The sequence below is a fragment of the Eumetopias jubatus genome, unplaced genomic scaffold (genome assembly GCF_037043125.1).
Source record: "Eumetopias jubatus isolate StellerSeaLion01/CBP00866 unplaced genomic scaffold, mEumJub1_p1.0 scaffold_8, whole genome shotgun sequence".
Lineage (NCBI taxonomy): Eukaryota > Metazoa > Chordata > Mammalia > Carnivora > Otariidae > Eumetopias > Eumetopias jubatus.
Window position 1 is genome coordinate 133,463,922 of NW_028274814.1, and position 19,406 is coordinate 133,483,327.

The 19,406-nt window shown below is 54.4% G+C and overlaps 1 protein-coding gene across 1 annotated transcript in view; it reads left to right on the forward strand.

Moving 5' to 3' along the window:
* Positions 1 to 19,406, forward strand: part of CACNA1I (calcium voltage-gated channel subunit alpha1 I) — a 102,978-nt gene that overhangs the window by 47,223 nt on the left and 36,349 nt on the right. The window contains exons 5-8 of the mRNA XM_028115684.2: positions 6,424 to 6,583; positions 13,043 to 13,358; positions 15,513 to 15,605; positions 18,945 to 19,257. Of these exons, the coding sequence (XP_027971485.2) occupies positions 6,424 to 6,583; positions 13,043 to 13,358; positions 15,513 to 15,605; positions 18,945 to 19,257 (882 nt within the window). The remainder of the gene's footprint in view (positions 1 to 6,423; positions 6,584 to 13,042; positions 13,359 to 15,512; positions 15,606 to 18,944; positions 19,258 to 19,406) is intronic.

The window sequence follows — 19,406 nt, forward strand, 5'->3', positions numbered from 1 at the left end:
CAGATGTGGAGTATCATCATGGCAGGTGAGCGATGGCTGGGTGGGGCGGACTGGGGAGGGACAGATGTCTGGGAGACCCAGTCCCCACGAGGGTCACACAGGAAGCCCAGCGTCTGGCAGGGAGGACATGGGGAGGCACGAGCAGGAGCCCCCCTAGCGCTCCCGATTTCTGTCCCCCGGGGAAGGCAGGGCTGTCCGCAGGAAGCAGCAACTATATGACCATCCACCCTCGGAGCCTGCAGGCTGGGCCCCTCACCCCGAGATGTGTGTGCGTGTGCCGGGGGTGACACACAGGTGATCCTACGCCATCCTGCAGGCTGTCTGCTTCTAGGTCTCCTCCTTCCACCCTGCCCCCCCAGAGTCCATGCTGCCCCCCAGCTGGGGTGATCTTTCAAACCCTCCTCAGACCGCGTCTCCCTTCTGCCCGGGACTCTTGGTGGAACAGAGGCCCGAGTTCTGGCCCCTGTGGGGCAGCCCTGTTTCCATGCCCCCCTTGCTCACTTCCCTCCAGCCACGCTGGCCTCCTGGCTCTTCCCTGAGTGTGCCTGCCTCATCCCCACCCCCGGGGCCTGCCCTGGCTGCTCGACCCGCTGGGAGAGCCCTTCCCTAGATGTGCCCGCCGCTGATGCCCTCAGCTTCCGTGAGTCTGTGTCCTGTATCATCTTGCCGGCCAGCCTCTCCTGGCCCCGTTCATACCGACTCTACCCTGGCCCAGCCTGGCGCTCCCCATCCCTTTTTCCTCCTCCACCTGCTGTTTTCATAACACTTTCCACCCGACAAATGAGGAAACAGACTTATTTATTATGTTTGTGGTTTTCTGTCTCCCTTCCCTCTATCTAGAATGTCCACCTCCGGAGGGCAGGGGACTTTGTCTGTTTATTCATTTGTTTGTTTTAACAGATGGCACCCCTAGAGCCTAGAACAGTGCCTGGCACATAGTAGGTCCTCACTAGATATTAGTTGAATGGCTCCATCCACCCATCCATCACTCCTTCATGGCCATCCTTCAGGGGAACCACTCTGGGCCAGGCCCTGGGCTGGATTGGAAGCTGCAGAACACTCCTTAGGGGCCTCATGCTCAGGACACTGTCCGTTTTGGAGGGTTGTGGGTAGAGCCATGAACTGATGAAGGCCAAAAGCGTCAGAAGTGCTGTGACAGAGGGAGGGCGGGGCAGCGGTGCTCACTGCAGGGGTACCAGCCCAGCCTGGTGACCGACCGGGAGAGACGGCCACTCAGCTGAGGTCTAAGAAAGGAGGGGAGATGGCCCTGTGAGTGTGTGTGAGGGCTTTCCAGGGGCTGGCAGGGGATCAGCCTGGCTCTGTCACACCAGCCTGGAGCCCGGTGGCCCTGGGGAGGGGACCTGGCACTACTGCCCAATAGTAACGGGAACCCTCGTGGCGGAGGTGGGGGGGGGCCATGTAGGTGGGGGCAGAGTGTGTGTGAAGGTGAGGGGTAGGGATGCTGGGGGCATCTCCAGGCTGGCTGGAGCGGCAGGTGTAGGTGTGGCCTAGTGGACAGAGGGAGGTGTGGCTGGGGGGAGAGGCTGGGGCCTGTGGTTGGGGCTGGTGGGGACTTTCCCCGTGGGGATGGATGGACTGCTGGCAGCTTCTGCCTTTGGGGGCTCCTCCTCCGAGGTATTCTGACCCTGTGTTTTTCTTGAGAGGCTGGCTGGATTGTCTTCTGTAGATGAGGCTGCTGGGGTCCAGAGAGGGCAAGCTCTGTCTCAAGGCTACGCAGCCAGGACTGGCACCCACATCTCCTGTCCTGGGTTGGCACTCTGGGCACTCACCAAAGTAGAGACTGCACTGGGTGTCCTGGGGACTCTGGGGTCCTCTCTCCCTTCTTGGCTGGGGGAAGCAGGGCCTTCAGCCACACTCATGGGGTTGCCTGGAGCCTATTCCTGGCCTCTACCCCAGGCTGAAGGCCTGAAAAAAAGTCACACTAAGAAGGCAGAACCACGTAAGCTCATCCCAAGAGATGGCGAGTGAGAGCCTGGGGGGAACTGGAGGCAGGACGGCTTCATGACTAACTGGGGGTGGAAACCAGAGAAGACTGCCTGGAGAAGGAGGGCTGGGTGGGGGGGATAGGTGTAGAGGGGTGTGAGTAGGAAGGATGGTCTGAGGCAGACGTCTCTGTCTCCGCCTCTCTTGCTCTCCATCTCTGTCCTCTGTCTCCATTTCTTTTTCACCCTCTCCTCTCTGCCTCCACCTCCTGCGCCCAGTGCCAGGGGAACTGAGGGCAGAGAGGAACCGTCCGACTTGCCTTAGCTAATTACTTGACTGTGGGCATAAAAGGAGGATTAGCCGGGGTCTCTCGGGGTCCTCCCTGACTCCCTAATCCTGTGGCCCCTTTTCCCTGGCACGGAAACGATGGATTCGTTCTGAGTCCCTAATTAGCTAATTATGCCTTTGGCTCAGCGGCCCTGGGACTCCCTGGGCCCAAGGGAGGGCTGTGGAGTGAGCTGGGGCCTGGCTCGGCCGAGGGAAGAGGGGAGGGGGGGAATGGGCTGCCATTCAGGGAAGCCAGCTGAGCAGGTTTTGAGGAGCCTTTCAGAATTTCAATATCCTGGAGAACAAGGGAAATGTAATTAATTGAGCAACAAAGGCTGGGCCCAGGAGAGCAGCCACGAGCAGCCAGGCTGGGATTGGGCAGAGCCACCTGCCTCCTCGGGGCCTTTCTGACCCAGCCTGTTCTCACATGGCTGCTGGCTGCCAGTGCATGCATCCTGCCTCTGTCCCTGTCCTCTAGGACTGCCCCATCCAAGGGCTCGCCTGCTGGGACTCGCCCATGGGCCTCCCTGACCGGTCACCTAGCATAGGGCCCCACACTCCTTAGACTCCGCTTTGCAGCCACCCCCAAGTGTGGCTGCGATGCACTCTCTGAATGGTCATATACCCTTGTGCCTTTGCCACAAGCTCCGGTCATCCTTCAGGGCCAGCTCAAGTCAGTCCCTCTGGGAAGGTGCCCAGAGCTGCCACCACTCCCCAGGCTTGGTTGTGCTTCCCAACACTGTGGTCCCCCGTCCCCCCACTGCTGGACTGCAAGCTCTGAGGCGCTGAGATGCGGGAATGTTCATGTTTGGATTCCCCGTGCCCCGCACCGTGCCAAGCAGGCAACAGCATTTGGAAGTGTTCGATGGGCGGGTGAACGATGGGGCACCAGAAAGGCCTGCAACTGGCTAACGTCACATTTGGGTGGATTTGGATGGATTGCAAGGGTGCTTGGTCTGTTTCTTCGCCCCCCTCCCCCGCACACCCTTGGCTACCCCATTGGGGGTGGGGTATTGAGCCCTCACTCACCCTGGCCTGCTCTCAACTGGAGGCCGCAGCCTGCAAGGGAGCCCCACTGCCTTTCCCAGGAGGAGGCTGACCTAGTTTTGTGGGGAGGGATGATGGGGTAGGCATTAATTATTGATTGGGAATCACGCCACGCAGAACTCGTGAAGCAAATCCCAAATAATAACCCTCATTAACAACCACCTTAGCATCGCCCCTGGAATAAGTAAAAATCCGGAGAGGATCCCTGTTCTCCTTGTTGCCATCTCTTCATCCTTCCCTCTCCAATCTTCCATTCTTTGCTCATGACTTATCACATCATTCAATAAATGCAGGCTGAGCCTTTGTTCTGGGCTAGGACCCACTGGGTTCTGAGGAGGCTGACGCAGGCACAGGCCCTGCTCCCAGGAGCTTACAGCCCAGTGGAAGAGGCAGGAGGGTAAACGTAATTATACACTAGGGCTAGAAGACTACCTAGTGAATGGGGCCTCCAAGGTTGTGCAGTATACAACCTATACAACTGTATAAGGCAGCCTAGGCTAGGTCAGAGGCGCTCAGATTGCTCAGAGCAGAAGCAGAGCAGAGCAGAAGGTATGAACTCCACCTGGGATGGAGTGAGAAAGAGTAGGGGAGAGCTTTACAGAGAGAAAGTAGAGTTTCAACTGGGCTGTGGTGGCTGAACAGGGATTTGCCAGGCATAAGAGACATGAAAGATGTTCCAGAAAGAACAGCATGAATAAAAGCACGAAGATGTGAAATCCCATGGTATATTTAGGGAACTTCAAATAATTTGGTATTGAGAGAGAATAGGCGTAGGTGGAGAGAGAGAGAGAGAGGTATTAAGCTAGAGAGGTAGGTAGAATCCAACCTCCCAGGATCTTGGAAGGTATGCACTCAAGAGTGATCTACCAGCTCCTGACCTACTTTGGAGCCACAGACATTTGTGTGGACCTTCTCCCAAGAAAAATTCATGATGTCATACCTGCACATTTTGTAGCAATTTCACAAGGTTCACAGACCTCCTGCAGTCCTTCCAGGCTGTTGTCAGGAATTGCCCCCATTCTGTCCTGGGCTCTGTTTTCCCTGGGCTGGCTTCAGTTGTAGGCAGGCACTACCCTGCTAAGGCAAGACTGTCCCAGCAGCGGTCTCAGCAGCTCCAGGCGTAACTCTCCCCGGCTTGCAAGCTCTGCAGGAAGTGGGCATTTCCCTCCCTCTGTAGGTCCAGCACAAGTCTCAGGGCTGACTCTCATTGGTCCCAGCTGGGGTCACATGCCCATCCTGGACCAACCCCTGGGGCTAGGGGAACAGAATGTGCTGATTGGCCAGGCCCAGGTCATGTGATCTCCATGGCAGCCCAGCCAAACCACGGGGACTGGAATGGGGGAGTGGGGCTTTTTTTTTTTTTTTTTTAAGATTTATGTATTTATTTGAGAAAGCAAGAGAGAGCGTGTGCACCAAACAGGACGGAGGAGAAGAGGGAGAGGGAGGAGCAGATTCCCCACTGAGCAGGAAGCCCGACTGGGGCTCAATCCCAGGACCCCGAGATCATGACCTGAGCCGAAGGCAGATGCTTAACTGACTGAGCCACCCACGTGCCCCATGGGGCTGTGTTCGTAGGACCGGGAAAGGAGGCCGGGCCAAACCACAGAGATGACCCGTCTGCCTGGGGTTTGTACTTCTGTGGATTCTCCAGTTACCAGGGTGGCTGGATCTTCCTTCATGGAGTCAAGGGGGAGTGGGTGGCATACAGATGAGTAATGAGGTCGTGTTGATGGATGACATCACCCAGACTCGGGAGAGCAGGTCAGTTTCACAGATCGGGGGCTGGGGGTGGTACTGAGCCTGTGGAAAGGGAGAGGGCACGGAGGGTGTGGCTGGTGGTGTGGATCAGTCCAGGGCAGGGCAGGAGGGGCAGAAGGGCAGGACGGGGAGGTAGATGTGAAAGGTGGTAAGTGTGTGGGGGGTGGGGCTGCAAGCTGTGGGCTGGGAGCACCAGGTTTGCTGAGCTTTGGGTGTGGCCCTGGAGCTGGGGAACTTTTGTAGGGTGGCTGCTGTCTTCTTGGGCCCCTTTGCTGAGAGGAGGAGGGACTGGCTCAAGGTCCCATAGGAAATATGGCAGGATTTGAACGCTGATCTCTCTAAATCAGAGACTGCAAGCTTTCCACAGGCTCTCTTTTCCTACCTGCTGGGTTTCAGGATGTCAGGCCCCTCCAAGATGTAACTGGTGCATTCTGCTCCCCTTCCCATACCCGCCCGAAGCCCCCCTCAGTCACCCTGACACCCCCCCACACACACAGAGGGACTCCTGTCTCCATTCCCATTCCCCCTTTTCTCCTTTTCTTGCCTCTGGCTTGGCTGGTTCTTTGCAGCTATTCCTCAGGAAGGAAAGGTCTCTTCTGCTCTCAGGCCAGCTCTGAGTCCACCGCTGGCTAGGGCTCTCCTGCAGGTTGTCCAAGAGCTCAGCCTGGTTCTGTCATGTGGCGGGGTGGGTCAGCAGAGCAGTTCGGGCTGGAACCAGTGGCTGCCCCAGCGGTGAAGGACATTTGGGACACATTCATTAGGACCTAGTGTGCTCATCTGGGTGGGTTCTGGGCAGGGTGAGATGAGCCACCCTCGGTCCCAGGCTGCCAGGTAACTGGGGCTTGTGGGGGGAATGCCAGACTTGGTGTTGGGACATCTGTTTTAAATCCAGACCCTGCTGCTTCCCAGCTGTGTGACTTTGGGCGAGTAGCTTTAGTTCTGTGAACCTCCCCAGTGGCTTCTTCTATAAAATAGGGAGAATCTCACCAGCCTCACAGAGTTGTCATGGAGGTTGGAGGAAATCATATTTGTGCATTACCCAGAAGAGGGTTTAGCACATAAATGGTGCTCCATAAATCAAGAGCTGCTTATTCATCCAGAATCTGGTGGAAGTGTGGTGGGGCCCAGAGCCATTTCTATGGCCTCTGGGTGGAAGGGCAGACACCAAGGAGAACGTCTGTCCAATGGCCACTGAGCAGGCTGGGAGCAGTTAGGAGCCCCTGCCCGTGTGTCCCCACCTCCCGTCCCAGTGCCCCTCTCTCTGTTTCTCTGAGCCTGCTCTCCCTCTCTCCTCTTGGGACCTCTCCTCCCAAGTCTGACGGTCTCCCCACCCTCCCCCACTCACAGGTATGCGGATCCTGGTGAACCTGCTCCTGGACACGCTGCCCATGCTGGGGAATGTCCTCCTGCTCTGCTTCTTTGTCTTCTTCATCTTTGGCATCATTGGTGTACAGCTCTGGGCGGGCCTGCTGCGTAACCGCTGCTTCCTGGAGGAGAACTTCACCATGTGAGTGTAGCCCCCGCCATCCAGGTGGCTGCCAGCCAGCTTTGCCTGGGGCGGGAGTGGTGCCGGATGCTTTAGGGCTAGGTCTCCCCATTGAGGTCCCAACCCTTATCCTGAGTGGTGCAGAGAAGTCAAGGAATGTGCTCAGGTGAGCTGGTGGGTCGGATGGGTCTCCCATGAATGGCTGGACACTAAAAGGGGCACAAAAGGCCACGGAGGTCTCAAAATGGGCATCACAAAGTCCTAGTCTAAAACAGGCCCTTAGATGCTAATTCAGCTCTTAGTGACTCTTACTTAATACCAGGGGAATGGACAGGTAAGACCCGAGCAGACGTGATGCCAACAGGGAAAAGGGAGACAGGAAACCTCAAAAGCAGACACAGGATCTGGCCCAATGACAAACATTCCTCTTGGTGACTCTGAGTCATCAAGGAAAGGTCAGCTCTCAGTCGGCAAATGCACTGATGAGCAGGTGGGCGGGCTAACCCTCAGGGAGGCGATTGCCAAAGCCATCTAAACAGAAGTCAAGCTTTGGCTCTTGGAGGAGTTGTGTTGAGTTGTCTGAGAGATTTCACATCTATGGAATCCCCGCGGTGAGGGATGAGCCGCGTCTTTGAGTGCGCATACCTACACAGATGCGTCTGGACGGGAGCATACTACCATTTTACTGTGAGGTAGCGCACTCCTGCCCTGTGCCAGGCCCCGGGGAGGCAGAACTAGGGGAGTGTGTTCATTCGGCCTCTCACTCCACGAAAAGCACTCAAGTGGCTGCTCTTGCCAAGCCCATGCTTAGTGCTAAGGACCCAGCAGAAGATGGAATTCCTGCCCTTGGGGAACTTGTCACAGTTGCCTCCACTGGGTGACTCTCGTGGGCCGAGGATGTCTGCAGGAGGCAGGGGGACACTGCCCAGGGTGGGCTGAGCTTTCTCCCTCGCACCCTGTCTGTTATGGAGATGGAGCTAAACCAGAGAGCCAGGGTGAGGACTGGGGAGGGGCCTGGCTCACCTGCCCATTGCTACGGGGACGAGTGGGGTACCTGGGTAGACCAGAGAAAGGGCACCCTTGTGGAAAGGGCCATGTGGGGGGTGGGGTGGGGGGTCTACACCTGTGTCAATCACTTAGAAGAGGCGGGCCCTGAGGAAGCAGGAGAGGGGGCACCTGCTTCTCTTGGTCTGGCCTTCAAAGATGGAGACGTGCAGGTATGAGCTCTCAGCTTTGGGGGTTCAGGACATGTCCGGACCCCTCTGTCCCATGTGGACTTCCCCCCTAGCTCATTCCGTGGCCACCCCGTTCTCATTATCCCACTACAGCCCCGGTGTCACCACCCTGCTGGAGGCCTTCCCTCACCCCCGCACATCCCCCACTCCCAGACACCCTATTGCATTATCCTGCTTGATTTCCTCTTGGCACCGTCTCTGTTTGAAATTACCTCACTTGTGAGTTTATTTTACTTGGTTGTTGAGCGTCTCTAGACTGGTTTATTTACTTGGTTAACAGTGACGAGGTGCCCCAGCGGACCAGGGGTGACTGAGGCAATGCTTAAATTTGACCCCATGTGGAGGCCAGGTGACCGAGGCTGAGAGCGGAGTATTGAGCTCTAGGGCAAGCCTGACAAAGTCAGAGCTAGAATTCAAACTCAGGTTCCCCCGCCTGCAGAGCCTTCTGTGACCTGCCCCAGGTGAGCGTGCTCCAGGCATCCCTCCAGGAGCAGAAGCCCCTGGGGAGACCCCAAATGGTCGGTTTGGGGGTTCTTGAGCACAGAATCAGGACAGTATCACCCAACTAGGAAGTGGCAGGGCCCAGAATGTGGAGCCCAGGACTGGTGTCCTCTGCAAAGCGTCTGGTCCTGGTCCCTTCTTCCAGATTCTGTCTAAGCATTAACATGCACCCACACGACTGTTCACATCCCAGACAGGTTTTCTTTTTTTTTAATTTTTTTAAAAGATTTTATTTATTTGACAGAGAGAGAGACAGCGAGAGAGGGAACACAAGCAGGGGGAGGGGAGAGGGAGAAGCAGGCTTCCCGCCGAGCGGGGAGCCCAATGCGGGGCTCGATCCCAGGACCCGGGGATCATGACCTGAGCCAAAGGCAGACGCTTAACGACTGAGCCACCCAGGTGCCCTCCAGACAGGTTTTCAAAATGCGAATTGCTCTGACAGTGTAGCTTGAGGGTGTTTTCACACCAGTGTTTCTTACTCCACGGATAGACGGATAAACGACAGTTCATCTAGCCAGCCCCTGTTGATGGACCTTGCGTGGTTTCCAAGGTTTTGCTCTTGCATACAAAAGCGCATCATGCACGCTTGTGATCCTTATATACACACGTAATCAATGGCTAGGCTCATAATTGCTAGTCAAAGTGTATGTCTGTTTTTATACTTTTTTGGTGAAGATACAAACGGCATTCAGTAGTGGGCACAACTATTAAGTGTACAGCTTAATGAAGTTTTCTGTGTAAGGCTACCCAGGGAGGCTCCCTCCTGCCCCTGGCTGGTTCCTATCCCCGTCACCCCAAAGCAGCCACTATTCCGACCGCTATCACCATGGATTTGTGTTGCCTGTTTTTGAGGTTTCCTTCAGTGGAATCATACATGAAGCCCCCTTGGGTGTCTGCTTCTTTGGCTCAGCGAAATGTGTCTTTGAGGTTCACCCACGTGCTTGCGGGTGGCAGTCGCTTTTCATTTTTTGTTGCTGTGGGTAGATATTGAGCAAATATACAAGTACTTATTTTTTTCATTCCACTGTTGATTTGGGCTGTTTCTGGTTTCTTGGGCTGTTTTGACTCATGCATATTCTTGTACATATCTTCGGTGGACAGAGCCATGCTTTCTTTTGGGTAAATACCCAGGAATGGAGTCGTGAAGGGCTCACGTACGTCTAGCTTTAGTAGATTTTGTCAAATGGGTTTCCAAATTGGTTGCATTAAATGGCTGCTAGCAAAGTGTGAGAGTTCCAGGGGCCCGGCATCCTTAGCAACATTTGGTATTGTCAGTCCTTTTAATTTTAACTATTCCAGTGAGAGGGCAGTGGTATTTTATTGTGGTTTTAATTTGTACTGCCCGATGTCTAGTAATGATTAGTACTTTTCACGTGCACATGGGCCATTCGTGCATCTTCTTACACCGTGCCTGTCACGGTCTTTTGCCATTTTTAGATTGGGCTGTCCTTTTATTATAAATTTGTAGCGGCTGGTTCTTTGTATTCTGGATTAGCATCCTTTGGTGGCAGATATATATATAATTGCAGATATTTTATGTATATATATATTATACATATATAAATTGGAAATTTTCATTCTTTGGTATATGTATGTATATATGTACGTACATATATATATATGTATATATATATACACACACAAATATATTGCAGATATTTTATTCCAGCCTGTTTCATTTTCACTCTCTTAATGGTGCTACTTGATGAACAGAAGCTCTTAGTTGTAATGAAGTCCAGATTACCAATTTTTTTTTTAAGATTTTATTTATTTATTTAACACAGAGAGAGCTCAAGCAGGGGGAGCATCAGGCAGAGGGAGAGGGAGAGGCAGGCTCCCAGCTGAGCAGGGAGCCCGATATGGAGCTTGATCCCAGGACCCCGGGATCATGACCTGAGCTGAAGGCAGACGCTTAACCAACTGAGCCACCCAGTGCCCCCCAATCATTTTTTTAGTATTGCTTTTTGTGTCCAATTTAATCTTTCCTTAACCCAAGGTGCTGAAAATATTCTCTAATGTTTTCTTTTAGAAGCTTTCCCATTTTATCTTTCACATTTAGGTCTGTATTCCATCTCAAATAATTTTTAGTATGGTATGCGGTTGGGGTCAAGATTTCCTTTCTATAGGGATATTCGATTGTCCCAGCCCATTGACTGAGAAGTCCATCCTTTCTCTGTGGAGTTGCAGTGGTGTCTTTATGACTGTCAGGTGGCCGTTTGTATTTGGGGTGGATGTGTACATGTTAATTGCTGATGGATGTTGCCAAATTGCCTTCTAAAAAGGTTGTATCAATACACAGTCCCACCAACAGTGTGTGCGAATGTCTGGTTGCATTCACTCTTTTACACACTCAGTACTATCAACCCTGAAACATTTCCATTTGGATAGGTGTCGTTTTGTTGGCATTTTCCTGTTATTAGTTAAGTGAGCATCTCTTTCTATATATTGATATATTGGCCCTTTTTTTTTCAAGTACATTGGCCATTTTTATTTCTTTTGTGAATTTTTTTTCTTTGCATTTTTATGTCCTTTTCCACCTACTTTTCCCCCTATTTTTCTTTTTCTTACTGAGTTACAGGTGATTTTAATATGCTGAAATTATCGTTTATTTGTTTTTTTAAAGTTTATTTATTTATTTATTTTTAGTAATTTCTACACCCAATACAGGGATTGAACTCACAACCCCAGAATCAAGAATCACATGCTCTTCCGACTGAGCCAGCCAGGCGCCCCTCTTTTATTTGTGTTACATGTTGGCGGGACTCATCCCAGGGGAGTGGCAATCGCTGGCTTGTTTTTGTAAATAATGTTTTATTGGAACACAGCCATGCCACTTGCTTACCTATTTCCTAAGACTATTTCATATTACAATGATGCAGTTGAGTAATTGGCTCAGAGACTATATGGTCTGCAAAAAACATTTTCTGTCTGGCCCTTTATACAAAAAACTTGCCTACCTCTGCTTTATCCCAGTTCATTGCTTATCTTTTTACTTAGTATGCTCTCTTTTGTCTCATAGAAATTTTACATTTGGGGGTGCCTAAGTGGCTTAGTCCCTTAAGTGTCTGACACTTGCTTTTGGCTTAGGTTATGATCTCAGGGTCGTGAGATCGAGCCGCGTGTCGGATTCCATGCTGCCCATGGAGCCTGCTTAAGATTCTCTCTCTCCCTCTCTCTCTCTCTCTCTCTCTCTCACTCTGCTCACCGCCTCCTCTCCCTCTCTAAAAAAAAAAAAGAAGAAGAAAAAAGAAAGAAATTTTACATTTGTATATAGTCAATCTTGACCTTTTTCTTTGCAGCATTTGGATTTTGTGTATTTTATCCAGAAGGCCTATATTTCTTGAGTTAACAAAAATGTTCCCCGTTCTCTTGTAATATTTTTGTGGTTATGTTTGTTGCATTTATTATTTTTAATCCACCAGAAGTTTATTATTTTAAATTCTGTAATATATTTTACTTAACCTAATATATCCAAAAGATTATTCTTTTTTTTTTTTAAGATTGACTTATTTTAGACAGAGAGAGCAGGAGAGGCAAAGGGAGAAGGAGAGAGAATCTCAAGCAGACTCTGCGCCCAGCAGAGTCTGACATGGGGCTTGATCGCAGGACCCTGAGATCATGACCTGAGCCAAAATCAAGAATCAGACGCTTAACTGACTGCACCACCCAGGCGCCCCAAAAGATTATTATTTAAATGAGCAATCTGTATAAATAATTAATGAGATAACTGACGTTCTGTTTTTTCTTTTGATACCAAGTCTTCAAGAAGTTCATTTTTGTATATGGTGTGAGGTAGGGATCTAGCTTTATTATTTTCCAAACAGATATAAGTTATCTCAACACCGTTTATTATTTAGTTCTTCCATTCCCCATGGATCTGAAAAGGTGTTTCTCTAATAGACTAAGTCCTGCTTTATGTATGGGTTTGTCCCTGTGCTCTGTGGTGTTCTACAAATCTCTCTGTTCCTGTTGCAATATCACACTCTAGTAGTCATTGTAGTTGTATTTTGCTCTCTTGGGTTGGACTCCACTCCTCTTTCTCCTTTTTTAAAAAATTGTCTTGACTCTTCTCCCATCCAGATAAATCCTAGAACCATCAGGCCAGGTTCCACAGACAAAAACATGTTGGGATTTTGATTGGATTGGAACGAATCATTGTTTAGCCCCACAGGATGGGTAGGGCAGTGATTGTCATCTCTGTCTTACAGATGAGGAAATTGAGTTCTGGAGAGAGGAAGTTAACAGTCCAAGGTCACATAGATGGGAAGGGGTGGGGCAGGCAGGGGATCAGCTCCTCATCTGTTGGATCAGTAAAAATCAGCAGTTGTGGATTAAGCATGGACTCTGGGCTGACCAAAGAGTGTGTGGGGACTGGGGAGGCTGAGACCTCATCCCTGCCCTAACAGAGCTGCAGCCTCCCAGAGAAGTTGGGTTCATATGCCCCAGGAGCAATATGGGGGTGTGTGCAGGGCACAGTCTGGCCACAGGGGACCGAGGACTAGCCCTTAGGGAAGGCTCCCCGGGGTGGGGGGGACCCTGGAGCTGACCACAGTGGGTCAGTGGGAGATTTTTCGACCCTGGGGAAGGGTGTTCCAGGTGGGGGAACAAGGTGGGCAAAGGCCTGAAGGCAAAGACAGGACCTGTTGGGACAGTTCTGCCACACCACATCACCTCTGCCCTTTCTGCTCCTCCTGGTGGTGACCCCTCCCCTTCTCTTCTTTTCCCCACCATCCCCTGTGGACAGACAAGGGGATGTGGCCCTGCCCCCCTACTACCAGCCAGAGGAGGACGACGAGATGCCTTTCATCTGCTCCCTTTCGGGGGACAATGGCATCATGGGCTGCCACGAGATCCCCCCACTCAAGGAGCAGGGCCGTGAGTGCTGCCTGTCCAAGGATGATGTGTATGACTTCGGGGCAGGGCGCCAGGACCTCAACGCCAGCGGGCTCTGTGTCAACTGGAACCGCTACTACAATGTGTGCCGCACAGGCAGTGCCAACCCCCACAAGGGTGCCATCAATTTTGACAACATCGGCTACGCGTGGATCGTCATCTTCCAGGTGAGGCCGCTCAGGCCCGGCACCGGCCCCTGTGCCTGGAGCCTGGGAAGCCGGGCGGGGCGGGGGGTGAGGGGTGGAGCAAACAGCTTCCTCTGGCAGGTGGGGCTTTGTGCTAGGCGTTTCGCTGACATCTGCCCTGCTTGCCGGCACAGTGGGCATCCTCATGCCCCGATTATAGGCAGAGCAACTGAGGTTCGAAAGAAAGGAAGCAAGCTATTTGAGGATCACGTGCTATTTAATGGAGAATCAGGATTTTTTTTTAAAGATTTTATTTATTTATTTGAGAGAGAAAGAATGAGACCGAGAGAGCACGAGGGGGGAAGGGTCAGAGGGAGAAGCAGACTCCCCACCGAGCCGGGAGTCTGATGCGGGACTCGATCCCAGGACTCCAGGATCATGACCTGAGCTGAAGGCAGTCGCCTAACCAACTGAGCCACCCAGGCGCCCTTGAGAATCAGGATTTTAATCCAGGTCCGGGTGACCCCAAAGCCTGTGCTCTTTGTGGAATCTCAGGTGGCCTGGGGGCAGATGGATCCCAGCGGGGAGGTCTGTTTGTAGAGGGGAGAGGCCAGACTCATGCCTTGCTCGAGGGGCGGACCAGGCCAGGCCCACGCTCAGGATGTGGGGGCAAAGATGTTTCTGGTAGAGGTGACTGCTTGAGCAAAGGCGTGGGTGCAGGGAAGCCCCGGGGTTGTGCAGAGAGCTCCGAGGAGCTGTTTGTCTGTTTGGGCAGGGTCTCTTGGACCGTTCTTTTGATTAGTCGGTAAGAAATACATTTTCCTCAGTGCATGTATTACATATGTATGTGTGTATATACACACACACACTTACACAGCAGTGTTTTTTGTTTCTTATTTTAAAGATTTTATTTATTTATTTATCAGAGAGAGAGAGAGAGAGAGAGAGAGAGAGGGACAGAGCACAAGCAGGGGGATTGGCAGGCAGAGGGAGAAGCAGGCTCCCTGCTGAGCAAGGAATAGGGGACTCGATCTCAGGACCCTGGGATCATGAGCTGAGCCAAAGGCAGACGTTTAGCCTACTGAGCCACCCAGGTGCCCCATCACAAAGCAGTGTTACTGCTACTGTGTGCAAAGGGCTTTATTGCCTTGCGTGGTCCCAGGGCATTGCAGAGGACAGGGATGGGGTATGTTGAGGGAATTAGGGCTGTGGGACCTTGGGTGTACTGCTTGATGTCTCTGCCTCAGTTTTTCACCTCTAATGTCAGGGTAATAACGGCTCTCTTACCCTGAGTGGCTGAGAAGAAGAAACCAGATGAGTGAGCAGAGCAGTCAGCCTGTGGAGTGAGTGCTTGGTCAAGGTCACCTTCCCGCTGCCCTCAGAAGGAAGAACAGGGCTGGAGCAGAGGGTGGTGGCAGAGAAGGCCCAAGGAGACGGGAGGGCCTTAGCAGGGTGGCTGCGCTTTGCTCTGGGGCTTTGCTCTGGGGAGCAGTGAGATCACAGAAGTCAGGGCTGCAAGGTGTGATGTGATGTGATCACAGCCCAGCAGCCGCGTTTGGAGACCCTCGGCCCTGAGATGGTGAGTGGGCTGCGCAGGGGCTTCTGCTCCAGAAGCAAACAAGAGGACAGTGCTGGGGAGGGCCCAGCATTTGTTGTGCCCGAGGCTGCTCTGCCTTGCTCTCTGGGAAGGAGAACAGGGCAACAGTCACATGGGCCTCATCACACTCCTGGGCTCAGCCGAGCTGCACCCCAGCCCTGCCTACTGGGTAGGCTGGTAGCCCCATGTGCTGGAAGAAGAAGAAGAAGCAGCTGAGGTTCAGAGAATGGCCCAGCTGGTGAGCTGGGGCTGGAGCCCAGGGCCCGCGGCTTCCAGCTTTTCTGCCTTGGTGCAGGGGGAGACTGGAGACGGGGGGCTTCTGGAGCAAGAGGGACCAGGCTTAAGTCTGGCTCCCCCCACCTTCCTGGCTGACCGTGGGCAAATACTCTAACCTCTCTGAGCTTCCGTCTCCTCACGTGTGTACGGGATGAGGATGGCTGGCCCATTGAGCCTTGTGAGGAGTCCAGGAGAGAATGTGTATAAAGCAGTCTGGCACACAGTAGGGCCTCTGCCTGGGGCGCTGCATTTGCTGCCTGCCTTGCCCGAGGGTCCTGCCTTTCCTGTCTCAGGCTCACTCCTCTGCTCTGTTCTGGCGGCAGGTGATTACTCTGGAAGGCTGGGTGGAGATCATGTACTATGTGATGGATGCTCATTCCTTCTACAACTTCATCTATTTTATCCTGCTTATCATAGTAAGTGTCAGGGAAGCTGGGGCTTTCTGGGCAAGCTCAAGGACCCCTGGGCCAGGGATGGCGTTGGCGGGGAGGGTCCCCAGGGAACCCCGCAGAGCCAGGAGAGCTGAGTGGGAGGGAACAGGAGGGGCAATTTTTTTTTAGATTTTATTGTTAAGTCATCTCTACCCCCAGTGTGGGGCTCAAACTCACAACCCGGAGATCAAGATCTCGTGCTCCACTGACTGAGCCAGCCGGGCTCCCCAGGAGGGGCAATTTTTAAATGCCTCCGAGCAGCGGGTGATTGAAGGCACTCATCAAGGCAGCGGCGGGAAGCATCCATCACTTTCTATCGCTTTCATTTCTCATTTCTGGGCATTTAAGTCCATCTAGTCACTTCTCCTCATGTTTCGTTGCCTTGTGGTGGCTGGGAATGCATTCTTCTCCTGACCTTAGCCAGGTGCAGCCCCTGGACAGAAGCTTCTCTAGGGCTCCAGCTTACTCCTCTTTTCCCAGGCTGGGAAGAGGAGATGGCCTGAAACGGAAGCCGGGGCTGCTTCCCCACGGGGCTCCCTGAAATTCTTGGAGGGATTCCCACCTCTCAGGCAGCTCTGCCTTGTGGGGGTCGCTTGGGGGTGGAGGCGGGGCTCTGCCTCACAGAGCAGGGCCCTTCCCCAGCCGGCAACCCCTCCTGCCTTCCCCCACAGTCTCCCCGAAGCCAGCACATCCACCTTGTCATGCTTGACTGCAGCCTCAGCCACAGCACAATCCCCCAAATGTCAAGGTGATTCACTCCCAGGAGAGTCAGTGCTGCCTGACTCCCGCCTGCTCTGAGGCTGGGTTCTCTGGCGTCCTGGTGGTGGGAGAGGGCATGCTTGGCTCTCTGGGGCAGCACCCCATTCTGAGCTGGTGGGACCTTGACCTGGGGGTTCAGAACAAGCTGGCAAGTGACCTGACACATACCCACTGTTGACTTGGCTCTGATGCCTTCCTGGGGAGGCTGGGGCCTTGGATTCCTAAGGAGACAGCCAGATAAAAGGAGAGGGGTCCGGGCTACGTTCAGCATTGTCGTTCACCCACTAGTCTGTCCATTTCTGCAGCACAGCCGGGGAAGCCTGCACTGCTCGGGGCCCTGAGCCCAGCACTGGGAACAGAGGTGGGCCCGGCTCTGCTCTTGAGGAGCTCAGTCTGGGGGTGGGGGTGGGGGGGTGGGCAGATGGGCTACAGCTGACAGTGACCAGACAGCATGTTAGGAGCTGTAACAGAAGGAAGCCTGAGAGGCTGAGGGAGCCCAAAGGATTTTTCTAATCTAGCTTGGAGGAGAGCTGGGGGAGTGGGAAGCTTCCCCGAGGAGGTGATACCAGAATTGATCCTTAAGGGCTCTGGGTGGGCAGCCAGGGGGAGAGCCTTCTGGGCAGGGGGCCTCACGCAGAGACCTTGAAGTGGACAGAATCCTGAGAGGGGGGGCACCTCCAACCACTGGGGTTGCTAGAGGAGTCTCGAATTTCAGAGAGGGGCTGGAGAATGTGGTCTGCCCCTCCGGACAGAGTTAGGCGTGGGAATGTGGGCTTGGTGACTCCTAGCGTGACCCAAGGCAAGCCTCTTAGCTCCCCCGACCCGCAGTAAAGTAGGGGACGGTGATGGCACCTAGGCTTATGGGCTCTCAGGAGGATTCGATGGGACAGAGCCTGTGGCCTGGCACACAGGAAGCGCTCAATAACTGTGCCCTGCTCCTATTCCTGCTGCTGTTATTGCATCCCAGGTGTCCCTGTCATAAGAGAAGGGGCCTTGGTAGGGGGCTGAGGATGCAGAGATTTTCCAGGCAGTGGGAAGGGCCCAGAGAGCAGAGCCTGAGTGACCATGCTGTCATTTTGCACAGCCCTGGCCCCACAGGGCCACCTGCCTGCTCTGTTCCTCAGGCGAGGACCCTGAGCCCCAGCGAGGTGAGAGGTCCTCAGCCCTCAGACTCAGGTCCCCAGTGTTGCCCCCGATTGGAAATGTCTCAAGCTTGTGTTCCCTGAGCCTTCAGCTTTACGGATGGGGAAACGGAGGTCCAGAGGGATGGGGGGGCCGCCAGGGCCACAGGGCAGCAGCTGTGGAGGCAGGCTGGGTAGAAGCCTGACAGGTGTGAGCTCCCAGAGGGAAGGGGCTGTGCCCTCTCCTTCCTGGTGACCCCTCATACAGGCCTGGTGCGGAGCAGGGCCCCAGGAGATGCTTCTGGAAGGCATGACCAAGAGAGCCAATGAGGGGCATCTTCTTACTGGGGAATTTTTCCAGAGTCTTCCAGCCAGGAAACCCTCCTCCCGCTCCATAACCCCGGAAGCCCAGCTCCCTATTTGTGGCCTGGGGGACAGGAGGGAAGGGTGAATCAGTGGCTAGGGCCGGGGCCTGCAGGAGGGTGGCCTGGAGGAGCATGAGAAGCCACTCCCCTTGCTGGCAGGGCCTGCGGATCCTGTTCAAAGGCTCAGCAAAGGCCAGGGGCGGAAAACCAGGGCAGGAAGGGCTCTGCTCCCCGTGGTGGCCACTGGAACTGGGCCCTGAGTCATGAGGTGGCAGGATTCCTAGTACTAACCAGGTAGCCTCTCCCCACCTCCTCCATTCAAGCATGGATAAAGCCCCACACGTAAACGCTTTCTGAAGGAACCTTCTCTTTTGTCTGGGTGCCCCACTGAGGCCAAAGTCAAGCCAGAGAGAGGGCAGGGCTGGGGTGGGGCTCAGGGCCTAGATGGCCTGAGCGGGGCTGGGCCTCCCTCCCCAGCCTCTGTGCTGGTGTCCCAGGTTGGGGGGCGGCCGTGGCCCTGGGCCTGAGGGCCTGGGTGGGGGGTGGGTTTGGAAGCAGGTCCCAGTGGGGCCTGGGGAGCTGCCCGGGCCACCACCATCCTGGGGCCCTGGCCTCCTGTCGGAGCAAGGCCTCAGCAATCTTTTCCTGTCCCTATCTGTGCCCGTGCCTCTCCGTCTCTCTGGGCCCTCCACCCTCCGCTCCTCTCTCTCTCCCTGCCTCCTCATGCCCCGTCGCTCTGCGTCTCCCGTGTCCTCCGCTCCTGTACTCTCTGAGCCTGTGTCACTCCCTCTCGGTGTTTCTCCTGGCCGTCTCTGGCTGTCTGCCTCCTGGCTCTGTCCCGTCCCTGTCTGGTGTCTTGGGTCTGTCCCTGCTCCCCCTCCCGTCCTCCTTTCTGCCTCTGGATCCCTCCGCTTCTGGCCCCGCCGCTGTCACTCCGGCTCCATCTCTGTCCCCCGGCCCCAACAACCGTTTCTCTTTCTCCTTCTCTTCGTTGCCCTCTCCCCCACCTCTGCCTCCCTGCCCCACACCAATCTGTCCCCTCTGTTCCTGTCCCTGTCCTCTCCTCCCGTTGGTCACAGGTGGGCTCCTTCTTCATGATCAACCTGTGCCTCGTTGTCATAGCGACCCAGTTCTCGGAGACCAAGCAGCGGGAGCACCGGCTGATGCTGGAGCAGCGGCAGCGCTACCTGTCCTCCAGCACGGTGGCTAGCTACGCAGAGCCCGGCGACTGTTACGAGGAGATCTTCCAGTACGTCTGCCACATCCTGCGCAAGGCCAGGCGCCGGGCCCTGGGCCTCTACCAGGCCCTGCAGAGCCGGCGCCAGGCCCCGGCCCCAGGGGCGCCCACCCCCGCCAAGCCCGGGCCCCACGCCAAGGAGCCCAGGCACTACAGTAAGTGGCCCGCCCCCCGCGGCCTCGAGGGCGCCCCACTCAGGCCTCGTGTGCCTCCAGCAGGGGACTCGACCGGCACCGCGGGCAGATGTGCCCCCCGCCCCCCGACCATCGCCTCAGTGTCAGCAGAGCTGTCCGGCAGGTGGAGA